The sequence below is a fragment of the Saccostrea cucullata genome, unplaced genomic scaffold, assembly GCF_032062105.1.
Source record: "Saccostrea cucullata isolate Sc308-1 unplaced genomic scaffold, CSIRO_AGI_Scuc_v1 ctg12555, whole genome shotgun sequence".
Taxonomy (NCBI): Eukaryota; Metazoa; Mollusca; class Bivalvia; order Ostreida; family Ostreidae; genus Saccostrea; species Saccostrea cuccullata.
In genome coordinates this window covers 667-19,206 of record NW_026922246.1, presented here as the reverse complement: position 1 = coordinate 19,206, position 18,540 = coordinate 667, and the positions used below count along the sequence as shown (strand labels likewise).

The 18,540-nt window shown below is 34.6% G+C and overlaps 1 protein-coding gene across 1 annotated transcript; it reads right to left on the bottom strand.

Moving 5' to 3' along the window:
* Positions 1-799: 799 nt before the first annotated feature.
* Positions 800-12,516, bottom strand: LOC134261460 (DNA polymerase theta-like; the record flags this gene model as incomplete). Its single annotated transcript, XM_062743900.1, has 11 exons — positions 12,458-12,516; positions 11,955-12,134; positions 11,411-11,522; positions 8,905-9,342; positions 8,158-8,295; positions 7,372-7,604; positions 6,188-6,344; positions 5,390-5,522; positions 4,898-5,238; positions 3,335-3,478; positions 800-1,012 (listed from the first exon to the last, which is right to left on the bottom strand). Coding segments are annotated over exons 2-11 (1,930 nt in total), but the record flags the coding sequence as incomplete, so codon positions are not given.
* Between the last annotated feature and the right edge of the window lie 6,024 nt (positions 12,517-18,540).

The following is an 18,540-nucleotide window of genomic DNA, read 5'->3' as shown; positions in this document are numbered from 1 at the left end:
GAATTACTTCCCATTGGCCGCCATACAGGAGGACCAAATGCTCATATTCCTTCATTGTTCAACCAATTTAAAATTTTTATATTTGCTATTCTGAATTAGAAATCATTATTTTTCTGAAGTATATAAATTTTTGAAAGCCTTCTTTATTTAAGGAAAATTATTTGATAAAGATTTTCCACCAAATATTTCTGCTATATTTTCTTAAACTTGGTAAGACAAAGAGGGAAAATCACTGAGTCAACCTCCAATATGGCGGCAAACAGGAGGTTATATTTGCTAAATTCAGTCTTATCGAAAACTATCTATACAATATCATTTGAACATTACATGGGTTGGCGTGTATAACCTTACACTGCATGTCAATTTCAAAACTCTAAAAAAGATTATATGTCATGTATGACTTGGCTGCTTGGAAGTTAAAAGTAAAGAGGATGTTCAAGTTTGTGGAGACAGAAATTTTTTCTCATTGGTTTATGCATTTTGAACCCTGTGTTATCGATTGATATAATTTATACCCCTATGTAACTTGTATGATATTTGTTAATCAATATAGTAGAAATAAAATATGAATGATGATTATGGTTCTATCCATGGGATAAAGAAATTTGAAGTAAAAAATACTTGAGCTCTATATACATTTTATTGAGAAGAATTATTGAGCATCAAACTCAATTTTTTTTGATTAACATTGGCACAGTTGTTCTGGAGAGATCTAAATTTTTTACAGAATGCGCACTTTTACTACAAAAAAAAAATCAGCAAGTCATCATACGAGTGATGGATATTAAAATACACTGACCCTGTGTATCCACCCCCTTTCTTCCAGCTCGACCAATCATCTGCTTGTATGTCAGGAAGTCTATGGTTTTGCCGTGGAAGATCGGGGTCCTGATGATAACACGGCGGGCAGGAAGATTGACCCCGGAAGACAGGGTGGAGGTAGCTACCAGGACCTTAACTGACCCCTGTCTGAAGGCCCCCTCTAAAATGTCTCTCTCATCAAAGGTCAAACCTGCAAGATCAAAGGTCAAATCAGAAAGATCAAAGGTCAAACCTGCAAGATCAAAGGTCAAATCAGAAAGACCAAAGGTCAAACCTGCAAGATCAAAGGTCAAATCAGAAAGATCAAAGGTCAAACCTGCGAGATCAAAGGTCAAATCAAAAAGATCAAAGGTCAAACCTGCAAGATCGAGTCACAAATATCTGTCAATAATGGATCTGAAATATGATTATTACACTACTCAAATGAAAAAAATGCCATGAATCATGAATATTACTGAAAATGTTGGATTATTACTGATGCTGTGCTGTCCTTGCCGATTAATACTGATATTTACTGTCATCATTCTTGTTGTTGCTGATAATTTTAGCTGTTACTGATAAATACTGATAATTGCTGTAGTCTTCACCGTTAACTTTGTTAAAACAATAACAACAAGAGGCCCAAGGGCCACATCGCTCACCTGAGCACATCTACTAGGAAAAAGCACATATCAGATCAAAACTGAAAGTTTACTGGGGGGGGGGGGGCTTGAATTTTAACCCTCCTGGGTGTCATGATTTGAACAATGTACAATCTACACTACCTGAGGATGATTCCATATAAATAGAAAAATATCACTAATCATGGCTTTGAAGTACTTGAAAAGAAGATTTTGAAAGGTTTCCCTATATATCCTTACAACTTTGGTCAGCCATTTTGGGCCCAAAACTAGCCCCAGAGGTCATGATTTGAACAAGCTTGAATCTTCACTAACTGAGGATGATTCCACATAAGTTTCGTCTTTCCTGGCCCAAAGGTTCTTGAGAAGATTTTTTAAAAAAATTTTCTATACATTCCTATGTAAAACTTTGGTCAGCCATTTTGGCCCCACCCTAGCCCCATGGGTCATGATTTGAACAAACTTGAATCTACACTACCTGAGGATAATTTCATTTAAGTTTCATATTTCCTTTCTCAATGATTCTTAAGAAGAAGATTTTAAAAGATTTTTCTTATATATTCCTATGTAAAACTTTGGTTGGCCATTTTGGCCCCACCCTAGCCCCGGGGGTCATGATTTGACCAAACTTGAATCTACACTACCTGAGGATGATTCCACATGAGTTTCATTTGTCCTGGCAACGTGACTCTTGAGAAGAAGATTTTTAAAAAAATTTTCTATATATTCCTATGTAAAACTTTGGTCAGCCATTTTGGCCCCACCCTAGCCCCAGGGGTCATGATTTGAACAAACTTTAATCTACACTACCTGAGGATAATTTCATTTATTTTCATATTTCCTTTCTCAATGATTCTTAAGAAGAAGATTTTTAAAAGATTTTTCTTATATATTCCTATGTAAAACTTTGGTTGGCCATTTTGGCCCCACCCTAGCCCCGGGGGTCATGATTTGAACAAACTTGAATCTACACTACCTGAGGATGATTCCACATGAGTTTCATTTTTCCAATTCGAGTGGTTCTTGAGAAGAAGATTTTTAAAAGATTTTTCCTATATATTCCCATGTAAAACTTTGGTCGGCCATTTTGGCCCCACCCTAGCCCCAGGGGTCATGATTTGAACAAACTTGAATCTACACTACCTGAGGATGATTCTTCATGAGTTTCATTTTTCCTAGCCCAGTGGTTCTTAAGAAGAAGATTTTTAAAGATTTTTCCTATATATTCCTATGTAAAACTTGGGTCGGCCATTTTGGCCCCACCCTAGCCCCGGGGGTCATGATTTGAACAAACTTGAATCTACACTACCTGAGGATGATTCCACATGAGTTTCATCTTTCCTGGCCCAGTGGTTCTTAAGAAGAAGATTTTTAAAGAATTTTCCTATATATTCCTATGTAAATCTTTGGTCGACCATTTTGGCCCCACCCTAGCCCCGGGGGTCAAGATTTGAACAACCTTGAATCTACACTAGCTGAGGATGATTCCACATGAGTTTCATCTTTCCTGGCCCAGTGGTTCTTGAGAAGAAGATTTTTTAAAAATGCTATTAATTTTTCTCTAATTCATAATTATCTCCCCTTGGAAGAGGGCGTGGCCCTTCATTTGAACAATCTTGAATACCCTTCACCCAGGGATACTTTGTGCCAAGTTTGGTTGAAATTGGCCCAGTGGTTCTTGAGAAGAAGATGAAAATGTGAAAAGTTTACGACAACGACAACAACGCCAACGACAACGACAACGACAGACGACGGACAAATTTTGATCAGAAAAGCTCACTTGAGCCTTCGGCTCAGGTGAGCTAAAAATTGGCAAAATATTTGTAACACTCTTTCAATTCTTGATGGAGGCAATCTGATATAAAACATGCATCAACTGACAATCACAATACCTGCGTGGTGATAAGCCACCCCGTACGGCACGGTCTTCCCCAGGGTAGAGTCTAACCCCACAGGAGTCCTCCTCAGTTGTTCTACGACCTCCATCAGGGAGGGTCTGTTCAGGGGTAGAGGGGAAGAACAGTCCGTCTCAGGACCTGACAATGTATAGAAATCATCACTAAGTAAAGCTGAATTAATCAGAGTAAAGCAGAATTTACAAAGTAGATCCGAATTTATCAAATGTTGAACCTTAATAACTTATACAGGTAAACTTCAGTATCTCGACATCGGATATGTCGACAACCTGGGATATGTCGACGTCCGTCCGCGGTCCCGGCATTATTTACTATATAAATGATTTGCAAAAACTCTGATATGTCGACCTCGGTAATGTCGATAACCCCACTTATCTCGACATATTTCACAGCCCCAAGAGCAAAATTTACCTGGTATATGTAGACATCGGTGCAATTTTCTGCTCTACTTAACCTAATTGTTTGTCAGCTGGTCGCTCGTCACGCACGGACGACTTCGGTTATCTCGACGTCGTCAGAAATTCACACCTTTCCCACCCATGTTTTGACTACATACTGCTCTGAAAAATGTATTTGTAGAGGAATCCCAAGCCCCCTCGGAGTCTCTTATACGTTAATTGTTTAATGTTTAGCTTGGGTAATTATCATTGGCAAATCTTCTCAATTCTGCGTAAATGAACAACCGTTTATTTGTGTCGAAATCTAACAAAACTTAAATATTTTGTTTTAAAAAAAGGTAACTAAATAACAATAAATTATATACACATTGGATTCAATTTAACTTAAAAATTGTAGTAAAAATGCATTCAATATGAATCAATCAAATTTACGACATGCACGACTATATAGCATCAGCCGTAATGTGGATGCATAGGTAACGTTTGTTAAATGCCCAATTCCATTTAAATTTTGATTTAAAAATGAATTGAAAATTAATGATAAATGATTATGAAATAATAAAAGATGTGAAATGAAATAATTTTAAAAATATACGCATTATTTTTTTTTTCCGTATCTCGGAAGTCGACTTTACACCGTTCCGGTTCGGAGTTTATCAAGCGCATTTCGAATCCTGTTCTGACAGAGCTAATGGCTGTTATTTATCATTTTATGGCACGCGGATCGAATGCTGGATGGAAAACGGTTTTTCGTGAAATGAGAAGGTTTCGATAAAAAAAGAAAGCATTTCATGAATAACATTTTTGAATATCTTCTTTAGATTTTCTAATAAATGTAGAAGCATAGCTTAAACAAACGAACTACAGCCTTATTGAAGACATATATGTACCTGCAGGTACACGTATGTTCAGTTTAGGTCTTTGGTTTTACTATGCAGTAAAATTAAGGACGTCGAGTCTCAACTCTGATATCTCGACACCTCGGATATCTCGACATTTTCCGACTGTCCCGTCGATGTCGAGATAACGAAGTTTACCTGTAGATTGTACCTCTGACCCATCATAAAGACAGTCTGAGAGACATACCTCCCCACACAAACAACATAAACTTGGGAAAACATGCTTTTTCTTTCATTCTTACCTTTCTTCAGAATGTTGTAAAACTCCCTGGCAATTGTCTCTGCCAACTTCTCACACCAGTTCTTCGTTGGACAGAAAATAAGCACTGAGTGTCCCCCACCCAATGTTTCTAAGCACAGCGGAATCACATGATCTGTATCCCCCTTACACACCACTCTAAGATCCACCTCTCTGATTTTCTGTAGACTGGAATCAAAGATGTCTGCCCCCAGTTTGACACACTCGGTGAGAGGTACGGGGCGGTAGTCTGTGCGGTAGAGCGTGGCGTCCAGCCAGTGAGACAGAAGGTCAAGGTTAGGTAGGGTGGCACTCATACCTACAATCTGGACTCCTTCTGTACAGCTTTAAAGAGAAAAGCAAATATCGTAAAAAAATCTTTAAAAAAATATTGAACAGTACTGAAAAACGGTGGCATTAAAGAGTCAATATATACTAGTGTACTTTATCTCTACCATTTAGTAGACACTTGACAAAAAAACTCCATGTTCATTACCCAGAATCCTCAGTGTCGGTTGTTTTTGTTGACTTTTTCTGACTGAGGAATCGGATCTTGGTGAGCATCAGTTCTAGCAGGTAGCCCCTGTGTTGGTCTCCTACAAGGTGTAACTCGTCTACCACTATAATACCTGGTGGACAGGTGAGAAAAGTTTATTTAAATGAAATAATTTTGATTCTAGATGTGGGGTCAAACTAAAGAGGCTGGGTAGTCAACAAATAACCATCAGATATAATATCTTTTAAGATTTCAACTATCATTCGCCAAAAAAAAAAAAAACGTTTTAAAATTTGATCATTTTCTGTATATATATTTCCAAGAAGCTCTTCTTTTAAAGGAGATCAAAGTGGTCTGAAAATGGCCCCAACCTGAACCACCCAGCCCTCTTAACATGAGTTGAACTTTCCAAATCTTTAACACCCAAATATATATCTTGTTGATGCTGTATGACAACAGACCTAGCTTGTTGATGTTGTATGACAACAGACCTAGCTTGTTGATGTTGTATGACAACAGACCTAGCTTGTTGAGACTGTATGACAACAGACCTAGCTTGTTGAGACTGTATGACAACAGACCTAGCTTGTTGAGACTGTATGACAACAGACCTAGCTTGTTGATGTTGTATTACAGACCTAGCTTGTTGATGCTGTATGACAACAGACCTAGCTTGTTGATGCTGTTTTACATGACAACAGACCTAGCTTGTTGATGCTGTATGACAACAGACCTAGCTTGTTGATGCTGTTTTACATGACAACAGACCTAGCTTGTTGAGGCTGTATGACAACAGACCTAGCTTGTTGATGCTGTTTTCCTCCATCAGTCTGTTGATCAGTCCGTTTCCTTTCTCTATGGTACACACCGCTATGTCCACCTGACTGAGCCCCCCAGGAGGGGAGTAACTCCCCATAAACCCGCTCACTACCACCCCAACATCCTGGAACAACTGCTGTAAACAAACAATAAAATGATTCAGAGTAACTCCCCATAAACCCGCTCACTACCACCCCAACGTCCTGGAACAACTGCTGTAAACAAACAATAAAATGATTCAGAGTAACTCCCCATAAACCCGCTCACTACGACACCAACATCCTGGAACAATTGCTGTATATAAAAAATGAAAAGATTTAGTGTAATTCCCCATAAACCCACTCACTGTAAACAAACAATTAAATGATTCAGAGTAACTCCCCATAAACCCGCTCACTACCACACCTACATCCTGGAACAGCTGCTGTAAACAAACAATAAAATGATTCAGAGTAACTCCCCAGCAAGCGAGCTCTACAGACTAACATGTAAGAACAGAAGAAATTTGGAATGAAACCTGTATAACGTCAGCCAAATTTTCCTGTGCAACATTCCCAAAATTCCCTCACTCCAAATGTTCCATCCGTATTTATTTTAAAACAAACAAAAGACCAAGAATAAATATTCTTTCCCAAGATATGTTTACTTTTCTTAATTTCAACAAAGCTTTTTTTGTAACAAATAATATTTTCATCTACTCTACAACGTATTTAATTTAATATTGAACAAGACTTGTCGTCTTTTTTAACCAGATGTTTGGCTGTCTCCGTAAATTCTGATGTCATGTGACGTCACAGTCTACAATGTGTCTAGTGCAGTTTGACGTTCAGCGATTCAAAGCTGTGTATAGGACTGCACTCTCCCCAAAGGTCACACCGTAAAACATATTATGCAATGAATTTTTTACAGCATAAATTTCGTGAGAAGCACCATCAGCAAAACAAATGTACACAATTTAATTTTTGGGTTGATTAAATCCAAGTAAAATGTCTTGATCAACAGTCTTCTCAGAAATAATTTTTGTTCACGATTTGACTTCTAATAGCCATTTTGGGATAGTAAGTACTGGCAAAAAATAGGGAATCTACAGTATAACCTACTTGTAAAAAAAAATTAGCAGCTGACCTAGTTACCTGTCGATATGAATGTCAGGAACAACTTACTTGTAAATAGAACATCTTCTCTCTGGCCACAGACACAAAAGGTAGGATAAAGATGGCTTTCTTCTTTGTTTCTAGGACTCGCTTTAGGACCAGGAGTTCTGCCACCATTGTTTTACCAGCACTAGTGGGGGCCGAGTATACCAGGGTACCTCCCCTAGAATTACACGGAAATAACAAAGATAGATAACTCTGCAGAATAACAGTGGGGGCCGAGTATACCAGGTTGTCACCCCCTAGATTTATATAGAAATAAATTTTAGATAACTTTGCATAATGACAGTGAGGGGCCAAGTATTCCTAGTCCCCTTTAGAATTATACAAAAGACAATGATGAAACAAATTAATGAATAGCAAGGAAAGATAACTCTGTTGAGTAATTATATCTGATTACATAAGGCAAGGAGCACACAGAAGGAATGCTCACTCCTCCATGGCACCTGATCCCACCTCTGATATTTTAGAGGTCGGTGTTTGCTTAGATTCTCCTGATTTGTATTGTTTGAATGAAATTTTCATGCAAGTGACAAAAAAATGAAAATTCATATATTCTTAAAAAGCATTTTAAAAAATAATGTCGCCACTATAAATCAACATTGATTCGGAGATCAGAAACAGACTTTTTTTCTAGGCATAACTTTTTATAATACACAAAACAAAGTCAGCGTTTATCAACAGAGATTTAAAACTCTGCATATAAATATTTGTTGGTTAATTAAAACCCAATATGACCATGATGACATGTATCTCTGTTGAATAATATCCATAATTCAATTCAATCTCACTCACCTAGCACCCCGGGTAAACACAGACATTCTGCTTGCCAGGAAAACATTGAGGTGATCCCCTTATCTGTGTACTGTTTTAACACAGGCTCAGGAAGTCCCCAGTTACTTAATAACAGTTTGTCTTCTGTCAAACCTCCATCTGTATCAAAGAAATGTACACATTGAATATATATATAACTAGTAACTACATACTTCACGTTTGTAATGTCAACATAATCTGTATTTGTTTCACTCATAAACATGATTAAGCATCAAATATTTAGTTTCTCATGTCTACATGATATTCTACATGTTCTATATTTCTTTCATTTATTAAACATCTGATACACCAATTGTCATTCTATGTTATTGTATTTAGAACTTGATACTGTATACAGGGAAAATTTTGCCCCCATTTTATTTTGCCCCTTTCACCCTACTCACAGGTGGGTGAATTTAAAACAGGGCAAAGTCAAAGAACACTAGTCTTGTATACTTTTTACAAAACAAATGTAATTGGGCAAAATTAAAATGGGATAACACTAGTCTTGTATACTTTTTACAAAACAAATGTAATTGGGCGAAATTAAAATGGGATAAAATTGGTTGCAATTGTGAATGGCAAAAATAACCCTGTATATAGTACCAGTAATAAAGAAATCAAATATTGAGTTCTGTTTTTGGCCTAAGAAATTTTCTTGTTTAAAACTAGTGTCAACTCTTGGCTCACATTTATTGTCAAAGATTTTGAATAAATCATTACACTCACCAGCATTCGCATTTTCCATCATCTCTTGATTTTCAGCCACCCTTTTCTGTGTTTCAGAACTAACATCACCAGTATTTTCCTCTGTCCTTGATCTTTGACCTATCACATCAAGGTCAATCACATTCTTCTCCTCCTCTACACCCCCTTCACCTTCCTTTACTTTGTCATTGACAATTTCATTTAAAACATTCCTTGGTTTCTTTCTGTTGGGCTTTCCACCTCTACTGAGTCTAACAGAGCTATCTGATGTGGCGGGGGTCAGGTTTTCCTCCCCTTTCTTTGTATTGGAGGATTTGTTCTGGGACGGGAAGGGGGAGAGGAAGCTGTCATTTAGGGGACTCTGGAGGGTGAACAGGGACTTCATCAGCTGGGACTGTCGTCTTGGTAACGGGGTCACACATCCTGGTGATGATGTCAGGCCAGCTCGGATCTTATTGGCTGAAATGGGAGGACAACACAGAATTAACCAATAAGTAAACAGCTCTGATCTTTTTGTCTGAAATGTGAGGCAGGTCAACACAGAATTATCCAATCAGTAATGAATGATAATTTCTCATGAATGAGTGTAATAAAAAACTTCAAACAGGGATTTTCCACTTCCCTTGTGTCGGGCAAAATATAGGCCTCATTCTCAACATCAAGACTCCTTTTTCACAAAAATGGATTCACAAAGTTAATTTGTTCAAAGTTCTTGTAAAAAAAAAACATGGCCAGGTTTTGGACATCTGAATGAAATGAACAAAAATTTTGAAGAAACTTTATTGCATACATGCCAACTTTCCCGATTTTTTCGGGAGTCTACCGATTTTGAACACTGTCTACCGCTTGTCTACCGATTTATTTTTTTCACCCCAAATCTACCGATTTTCGAAAATCCGGATTTTTTACCGATTTGCTTTGAATAATACAGTATTTCCGTGTGCAGAAAACATGGCTGTTGCAATGTTTATCGGTAGAAATCTAGGATATCTGTTTATTGCCGCTGATAACAGGTAATCAACAAGGTGTCAACTGGGCTACCAGTCATTACAGTGGTTTTAATTGCTCCTGAACCTCATTAACAGTGTATTTCAACCTAGACAATTACGCCAGATGTGGAAATTTTAGAAATACACACGACAGGATACAAACTTACAAACTTGTGAGAGTTCACACTTCACAGCAAAATTTGACAGTATACGTATAAACCTTTTATAAAAGGTATTCAAGTTTTGAAAATATTGCATTTCTCATTAAATTATCTACTTCATGGAAAAGACACTGCCCAAATCCAACATGAAAAGATTTGCCTGCAACTACAAGTACAAACCATTAGGAGTGATTCAGAAAAAGAAAGGATAAAGACTTTGAACAAAAATGTTAAAAATTAATTCTTGATATTCCCTCTGATTTAAAAAAAAAAATGTGTCTGTGACAGTAGCCTTATAAACTTTGTAATTTACCAACAGACAATGAACAGTAACCTGGGACGTTGTATTAACTGCAGCATAAACATAACTTACTTCAGCTTATTTGTAAAGTTTAACACCCTTATTCATGTAACAATCTGTTTGTGTATCACATTCTTTAAGGCAGGGGGTATGTTTACCTTAAGTTAATATTACATATTAAATGGTTTTGAATAAAATTGTCTTTTTTAAATTTCAAATGATATTGTATTTGTGCTTTTGTTGAAGTTGATAGAGAAGAAAACACTTTTTGAAGTAGTGATAATATATGATACAAGGTAGTTGATTGATATTTAAATAAAAAAAACCTTACAAATGGTTATTATTCACGACAAAATGCCGCGAATTAGGAACTTCGAAAAATGTCATTACGCGCAATCTCCCCCAAGAAAATTTTCATAAGTTGGCATGTATGTTATTACTGTAATTAAAATGTATTATATTTAGCATGCACGGCATTTGGCGGATATTGAATTTTGAATAAGTTAGTATAAAGTTCATTTAGCACATTTCTTCGTAATTATCTTTATTTACTTGTATATGTGCAAGACATTTAGCTTTGTAATTGATTTAGCAGTTGCTGCGTTCCGCCAAAGCCGCTAAAAAGAATACACAGCCAAATGTAATATGTTTACGGTATATTAATTGATCTATTCTCTAATTTACAGTTCTGAATAGTTAAAAGTTAGTAAAAGATCCATTCTGTTCATCGTAAGTGTTTTTCTCTTGAAAACATTATGCAATAAAATTTCCCAATAAGCAATAAAATGCTATTAAATTCCCAATCCCAAGGGGCCCATTTAAATGCAGTAAGAGTTGTTAATCCGTGTACCACTGGTTCCAAAGAAATTGGCCAAATTAGACATTATCTCAGATTAGACAACATTTTAAACAAATGAATTAAGTGGACTAAAAGTTAACATGGTATGAAGCAAGACTTCAGGATACACAACATCTGGATTAGTCAAGTTTTATTGTAGTAATTAATTTCATTTCAATATTCAATATTGACAATTTCTGTTATCTATATGCAAATCCATAATAACCCTTATGCTGACCTTTCTGTGACCTTTGAGGCCTCTCCAGTGTCTCCATGGCAACCAACATCTGTTCATCCAGCTCCGTACAGAAGGAGGAAGAAAACGAGGCATCAATGTCTGACCCTGTGTTCTACAACCAAGACAATCACATGTAAGACATCAATATCTGATTCTACACTCTAAAACCAAAAAAATCACTTTTTTATATTAAAGACAAGGCATCAATGTCTGATCCTATACTCTAAAACCAAGCGATAAAATGACAGTTATTGTATATAAAGACAAGGCATCAATGTTCTTAAAAACAACACATTCACAATTAAGACATCAATATTTGATCCTTCGTTCAAAAACTAAAATCAACACACAATCACATGTAAGACATTAATAGAGAGGTTAAGCATTTCACCGTGTACGTCTACTTGTACGTGTAGACCTAGCAGTGATTTTACAGGGTATGCATAAATATCTGTGTTAACCCCTCTTTTATCTGAACCTACATTTGAAAAATTTAAATCAACACAATCACTTCAGTAGTATTTTTTGTATGCTGAACACTTACTTTATTGATGTGGGTTGCCATGGCTATAGGTTACAATCTGTAATGATCCACAATACTAGTCAGCTGTATCTTGTCATAACCTCTGACCTTTGGTTGCTGTAATCTTGTCACAACCTCTGACCTTTGGTTGCTGTAATCTTGTCATAACCTCTGACCTTTGGTATCTTCTCCAAAGGAATTCTAAACAACACTCATTATTTTATTATACACATTCTTTTCAAAAGACTTTTGATAATCTCCTGTCAAAAACAATTCATATAGCTTTTATTCTAGTAACATTATTGTATGTAATACATATTAATGGGGCATTTCTTCTACTACATTAATTTTACTCTCTCTCTCTATCTCGCTTTGACCAGCTGTTAATGTATCCTGGTCATTCATAGGCCACCTGTGGACCATTCTAGGAATTTTTGAGGATATGATTTAGTGCACGAGTCATAATAAGTACACAGACAATCATCACTCGTCATTATCAAACGAAGATTTTGGTTAAATTGTACCTTGCATATTTTTTCTTGAAATCTGAGAAGAAACTACGGTTTTTTATGCCTTCCTCTTGTTCACGACATTTTGAGAATACCGCTCCCTCTCAGGAATCAACGTCGATTTGACGCTTGCAGGTTCCGGGTTCGTTTCGCTGCTTTACTTATTCACACCCCCAGTCGTTTTTGCTTTATATACTTTTAATGAATAAAATAGCCGTTTCCTGTAACTTTTAAGACTTTTCAGTTTTGAGGCAGGCTGATTTTTTTTTTTAAATATAACTAAAAATTACTTTCTTATGAACTAACCCCAAATTAAAATATGATGTAAGATCAGGGACTATATATTATTCTCTTTAGAATAGTGGACAGGCTTTCGCCTACACGCGAAAGCCCTGTCACTCCTCTAAAGAGAATAGGACTATATGTACTATTTTGTATATAAGTCCCTGGTAAGATCATATGAATGCCGAGTACTTCCTATGGAAAATTTGTCGAAAATTATTTTTTCCCGAAAAAGTGTAATCTTTTAGTGCTTTTAATTTTCTAATGAAATACTATGACTTCAATTTATATTATTAGAAGGAAATATAAAAATATGACATCTAATTTCAACATACATTCAAAAAATGGTTAAATAGATTCTTTCTTTTGTTGTTAATACGGGAATCAACGTTGCGTGCAGCTATTGCAGAAAAAAAAAAATTATTAAAATTTCGGCGCTATGTACAATGCAAAAAATGAAGAAAAAATCCAACTCATTTCGAAAATGATGCTATTTTTTTTAAATCCAATCAAAATAAAACAAAAAATAGGTCTTTTCTTGACTTTTTTTCTTAAGATAGAGCGCAATTTTTTGTGTCAGTAATTGGTCTCGTATAATATATAAAGACACATCTTTGGTAAAAATGTAAACTTTGTTCAAGTCTGCGTTCAATATTTTCTGGAAGAAAATTGCTTCTAAATGAATATTTTTTGCTTGGAAATATGTAAATATAAATATCATAACTGTTTTTTGATTTGTTTGTTTCTTTTTTTTTTTTTTTGTTGTTGTTGTCCCTGATCTTTCAGTTTTGAGCTTTGGTCTTGCAGGTTTGACCTTTGATTATGCAGGTTTGACCTTTGACGAGAGAGGCATTTTAGAAAGGGCCTTCAGACAGGGGTCAGTTAACATGGTTAAGGTCCTCTGGGGTCAATCTTCCTGCCCGGCGTGTTATCATCAGGACCCAGTCTTCCACGGCAAAAACCATAGACTTCCTGACTTACAAAAGATGATTGGTCGAGCTGGAGAGAGGGGTGGATACCTAGGGAGATTTTATTTTAATATGAATCACTCATTTGACTTTGGCTGATTTTTATCCCCGCCACGGAAATGTACGAAACATATAGAGCTTGTTACGCCCGTCTTCTGTCCTTCTGTCTATGTTTGTGTTAGATCAGTTCACAGCTCATTTTCAAGATATTTAAGATATCTTTATACATGTATCAAACTTCCTATGTTGATCGATATTGAGAACACGTATTCAACTGCATCAACAATTTTGACCGGCCTGACCTTTTGTTTGACATTTGACTTCACTTTTCTTAAATGTTCAGCTAATATTTAAGGAAACTATTTATGATATTTTCTTCTTCCGGAAGATAAATTCGAATTCATAAAAATTAAAGGCATCGATATCATTTTAAAATCTTCTCAAGATGTTATCACCAAACTTTGTCATACAGTTGATGTATCTTGGGTCGTCAAACAACATCTACTTAAAAGTACATGTAGGTCCCGGATAATGTCAACTTATGAGTAGGTCTTGGTGACCTTTCATGGCGACCTTCTTTTGAATTTTTACGGCTATATCGAATTAGTTCATGTACTGATTGTCTTTTACAATTTTCGTCAATTACAGTATATTAGGTCCTTGGAGAATGTCAAACAAAAAATGACAGAGTGATCTATTATAAAGATTTTATGACTACATTTAGAAATTTCAGGTCCTGAATGGCTAACAATATATCATCAATCTATGTCAATGTATTTACAGTGTACGTCCTCAGACGAATAAGAGCTCAAATAGAGGCACAGTATATATATCTACAATGTACATATGGAAAATACAGTAATTACATACCTCGATGATTATTTCTCAATCGCTGACTTTTTTATTATTGAACGTAGTAAATTATGCAACACTTTACTGGACTATAAAAATCATAATAATTAATTGACTTGTACCAATTATATTTATAAGCTCTATATAGGAATTTCAAATGCTTAGGAACACACAATATTTTCATTTCCGTGAAGTATTAATCCTCCATAATTGTTAAAACAATAATATTACATTAAGACATTTTGATAGCTTGGGCATTCATTTATGAATAAACATTTTCATAGGTGATGTGGATAGTGTATGTTTATAAATCCCCATTTCCAATTTATTTCAATTTTCTAATTGATTTTAATTAATAAGGTTTCAAAAACACTGCGCTATAAATAAAATAAAATGAATAAATGCTCAAAAAATCGATTATGGTTCTAATGATGCATGCATCCGAATGTTCGACTAAGGAAAAATAATATTTTGACATCCCTACACTTTATGCATCTCGGGTCCTCAGAAAATTTCAGTTGATTATCCTAGGCTCTGAAAATGTTGTAACCAAAATGGAAGTCATGATAACCTACTACTATAGCCACACAGGATACTTACATGACTACATGTATGTATAGTCTGATACATCAAGTCTGACAGATTGAACAATTTCTCCGAAAAGCGATTCAACGCTTTCGGGTCTCTTGTTTTATTTTATGGGTCTCTTGTTTTATTTTGAAATGAGCTTTATCGCACAACACCCTGATTGGGCTAATTTTTTCTTTGTCACAGAATACTGTAATATAAAATTTTATTTCGATGACTTTATTTCGCTATTTACCAGATTATAATACTCGATGACAAATTTTGGTGATCAGGGCTTTTTGTTGTTAATAGCAACAGAGACTTTCAGAAGCGGTTTGTGGCGATAAATGTTTGAAATGACGAGGCTCTCACGAACATTGCGAAAGTTTCTCTCAGGCGAATAAAAGTTGGTTTACAACATTCTTGGCCATAGGACTTAATTTCATTTTAAATAAAATAAAGATATGTCCTTTAAACAAGGTAGATAAAAACAAAACAAGAGGTTATTTAATAACATATCCTTTTGAGAACTATTGGGCAGATTATTACCAAACTTACACAGGGTGATGGGTAAAACTTGTTCAATACATGTTACTTTGGCAAAGGGAGTAATTTAAAGCCTTACATGATATATGGTTAAAACTGTACAAATATTGACCACTATAATGACTTTATAGATAAACTTTTATTAATCTGTCAAAAAAAAAAATTCTGATCCTCACACAAATTCAATAATGCATTAAGGACTATCTTGAGTATCTAGAAAAATTGTCACCAATTGTTTTTCCTAAATCTAATATCCTCCTTCCATAACCAAAGTTCATTTTCTTTTAATAACCACTTTGCCAGAAAATAATAATAAAAAATTTGAATCATTCTGGGATGTAGATTCCACTTTGTTCAAATCATGGGGGGAGGGGTAAACTGGGTCATATTTTTTTTTTATTTTTAAACATTTTCAATACTGAAAATATTCCTGATTTTTTTTTTGTCCAGCTAAAGTGCAAAAGTGCTTTATGTTGTGCATGAGCCTATTGTTTGATTTGTTTTAGTACATATTCATTTCAAAGTTTTGACCCTTCTTAAAAAATTGTCAAATTTTTACAAAACGTACCCCATAAAATTCTTATTTAATGGAGATCTTATTTTGTGTTTGAAGGGAGTTGATGGAGAACTAAATATATCATTATACGAAAAATAAACGAGTTTAATGCATTGCAATTCTTCTTATTAAAACGTAAAGAGAAGGATTTTCTTATTCCATTTTTTTTTATCTCACTTATAGAACCATAACCATTATTTACATTTTATTTCTATACTTCATAATGACATACAAACATACAAGTTACATAACATACGAAAATGAAACCTCGGGACTTGTTCCATAAAATGCATACATAACTCACAAACTTAAAAACTCCAAGGAACATTTAGAAAATTCGAAGAAAAATCATTTTGTGGTATTGAAGATTTCATATTTATGAATGACTTTATAGTTAATATTTCCCTATAGACTAGGCCCGCTTCCTAATTGCCTTACATGTTCTGCTTAATTGCACTCTTAGCAAACTTAATTTTCAATAAATGTGAAGCAGAATTTATTTTTAAAAAAATCTTTAACACGAGAAGAAAAGAACAGTTACTGTGATCTTCAACTCGACACTTACATATATAGTGTTTTAAATTAATTATGATAGCTTCTTTCAAAGATATGTCGTCTCAATATATCCCAGTGAGCTTAAAATAAAATATAGCACAGTGTATGTCTTTTATATTTCGATATTTTACAAGAAAAAGACTTTAATGCTATTCTAACAACAAATCATAATGATAAATGTGATAAGTAAAAATTTTCAATCGTCCACTCTTCTTTTTAACATGTGTGTAACAATATACACGTTCAAAAATTATTAATCTAATAATAATATTAAAAACTGAATTTTCCATGGATTTTCCCGTTACGCCGCTTATTACATTAAAACATCTGCATTTTAGCTCCCTTAATCATTCGGACAATTATAAAATATGAGCCCATTTAAACAATACAAATTCTCTACAAAAGTGCAGAGAACATTTTGCACTGTAAATTTCACATTATGTGCATACAAAGTCTGTTGCGTTAAGACCAAAGACGAAATAAACATAATTTTTAAAAAATAAGTTTAAGACAAACTCGTCTTCCTTCCATCATTTTACATACAGAGTGGCCATGATATTATTTTACTAAGTTAACTATATGTTCAAATTTATAATAAACTTAGTGATGTTTTATGTAAATGTATCTAACTTCTACAGTTCAAAAAGAATGAACCTGAAAAAATCATAGCTTAATTTCTATGAAATTACATGGGAAAAAGACAAAAAGTTACATAAAGAGGATAAATACGAGGGTCGTTCAACAAATAATGCAACATATCCTCTAAAAGTCAGAAAAGTACGAAATACATATTTTTAATAGTTTCAATCCCTAAAGACATTCTCTGTTACCAATTTCATGTGTCTCAAGTCTTTGACTCCATAAACAGAAATCCTCAGCATACTTATCTTTAGGGATACCCCAAAGACACTGAGAAATATCATTTTATATCGCATATCTGACATTGTAAAATTTTCCTTTGATTGTTTTCATGTATTTTGGGGACGAAAAGATCTCACAGTGGCTACGATTAAACTAATATGGGTCATTGAAAAAACCTGTATACTTTCTTTTCTTCAAAATTTTATTTTTTCACTATGATTATATTCAACTGCGTTGTTAAGCACAGAAAAAATACTATGTTCAACGAAATTTGGACTTCCTTTGCAAAAACACTGTTCAACTTTCCTTTATGCGAATTGAAGATGAAACTTACTATTTTTAGTCCTTCATTTGGATGCATGTTCATATTTTAATGGACCCATTTAAATACATGAAAACGAATAAAACATGTTTGCAGCCATTACTTCTCTTTATTCTAATAGAGTAACAACGTTTTCTTTGGTTCCTAAATTTTTATCATTAATCGTATATTACAACTATAATAAGAGCACCAATGTTTCATTATACATTAAGCAAATTTATCAATTCTGCAATTTTGTTTAAAAATGCGTTTTGAATTTAACCGTAGGCACATTTAAGGAATATTCTCTCTTGGACGTTTGTGAGAAGATAGGGCATCTATCTGATTGAAATATTGTTATATGTTGTTCCGTTGTCCGAATTCTATAAAAATCTGTGACGATTTAATGTTAAGTATTTTAACAATGTCATTCCATGTTAATACACCTTTTTTCAAATAACATGTGGTACATAAAGTCGATATTTTGTGATGTCCCCACAAATTTCAATTGACCATCATGACTGTTATATTTCAACCTTAAGTTTATTTTTTTTCTTCTGAATTATTGAATCCATCTGAAAAGTATACAGCCTTAAAGATTATTTTTTCC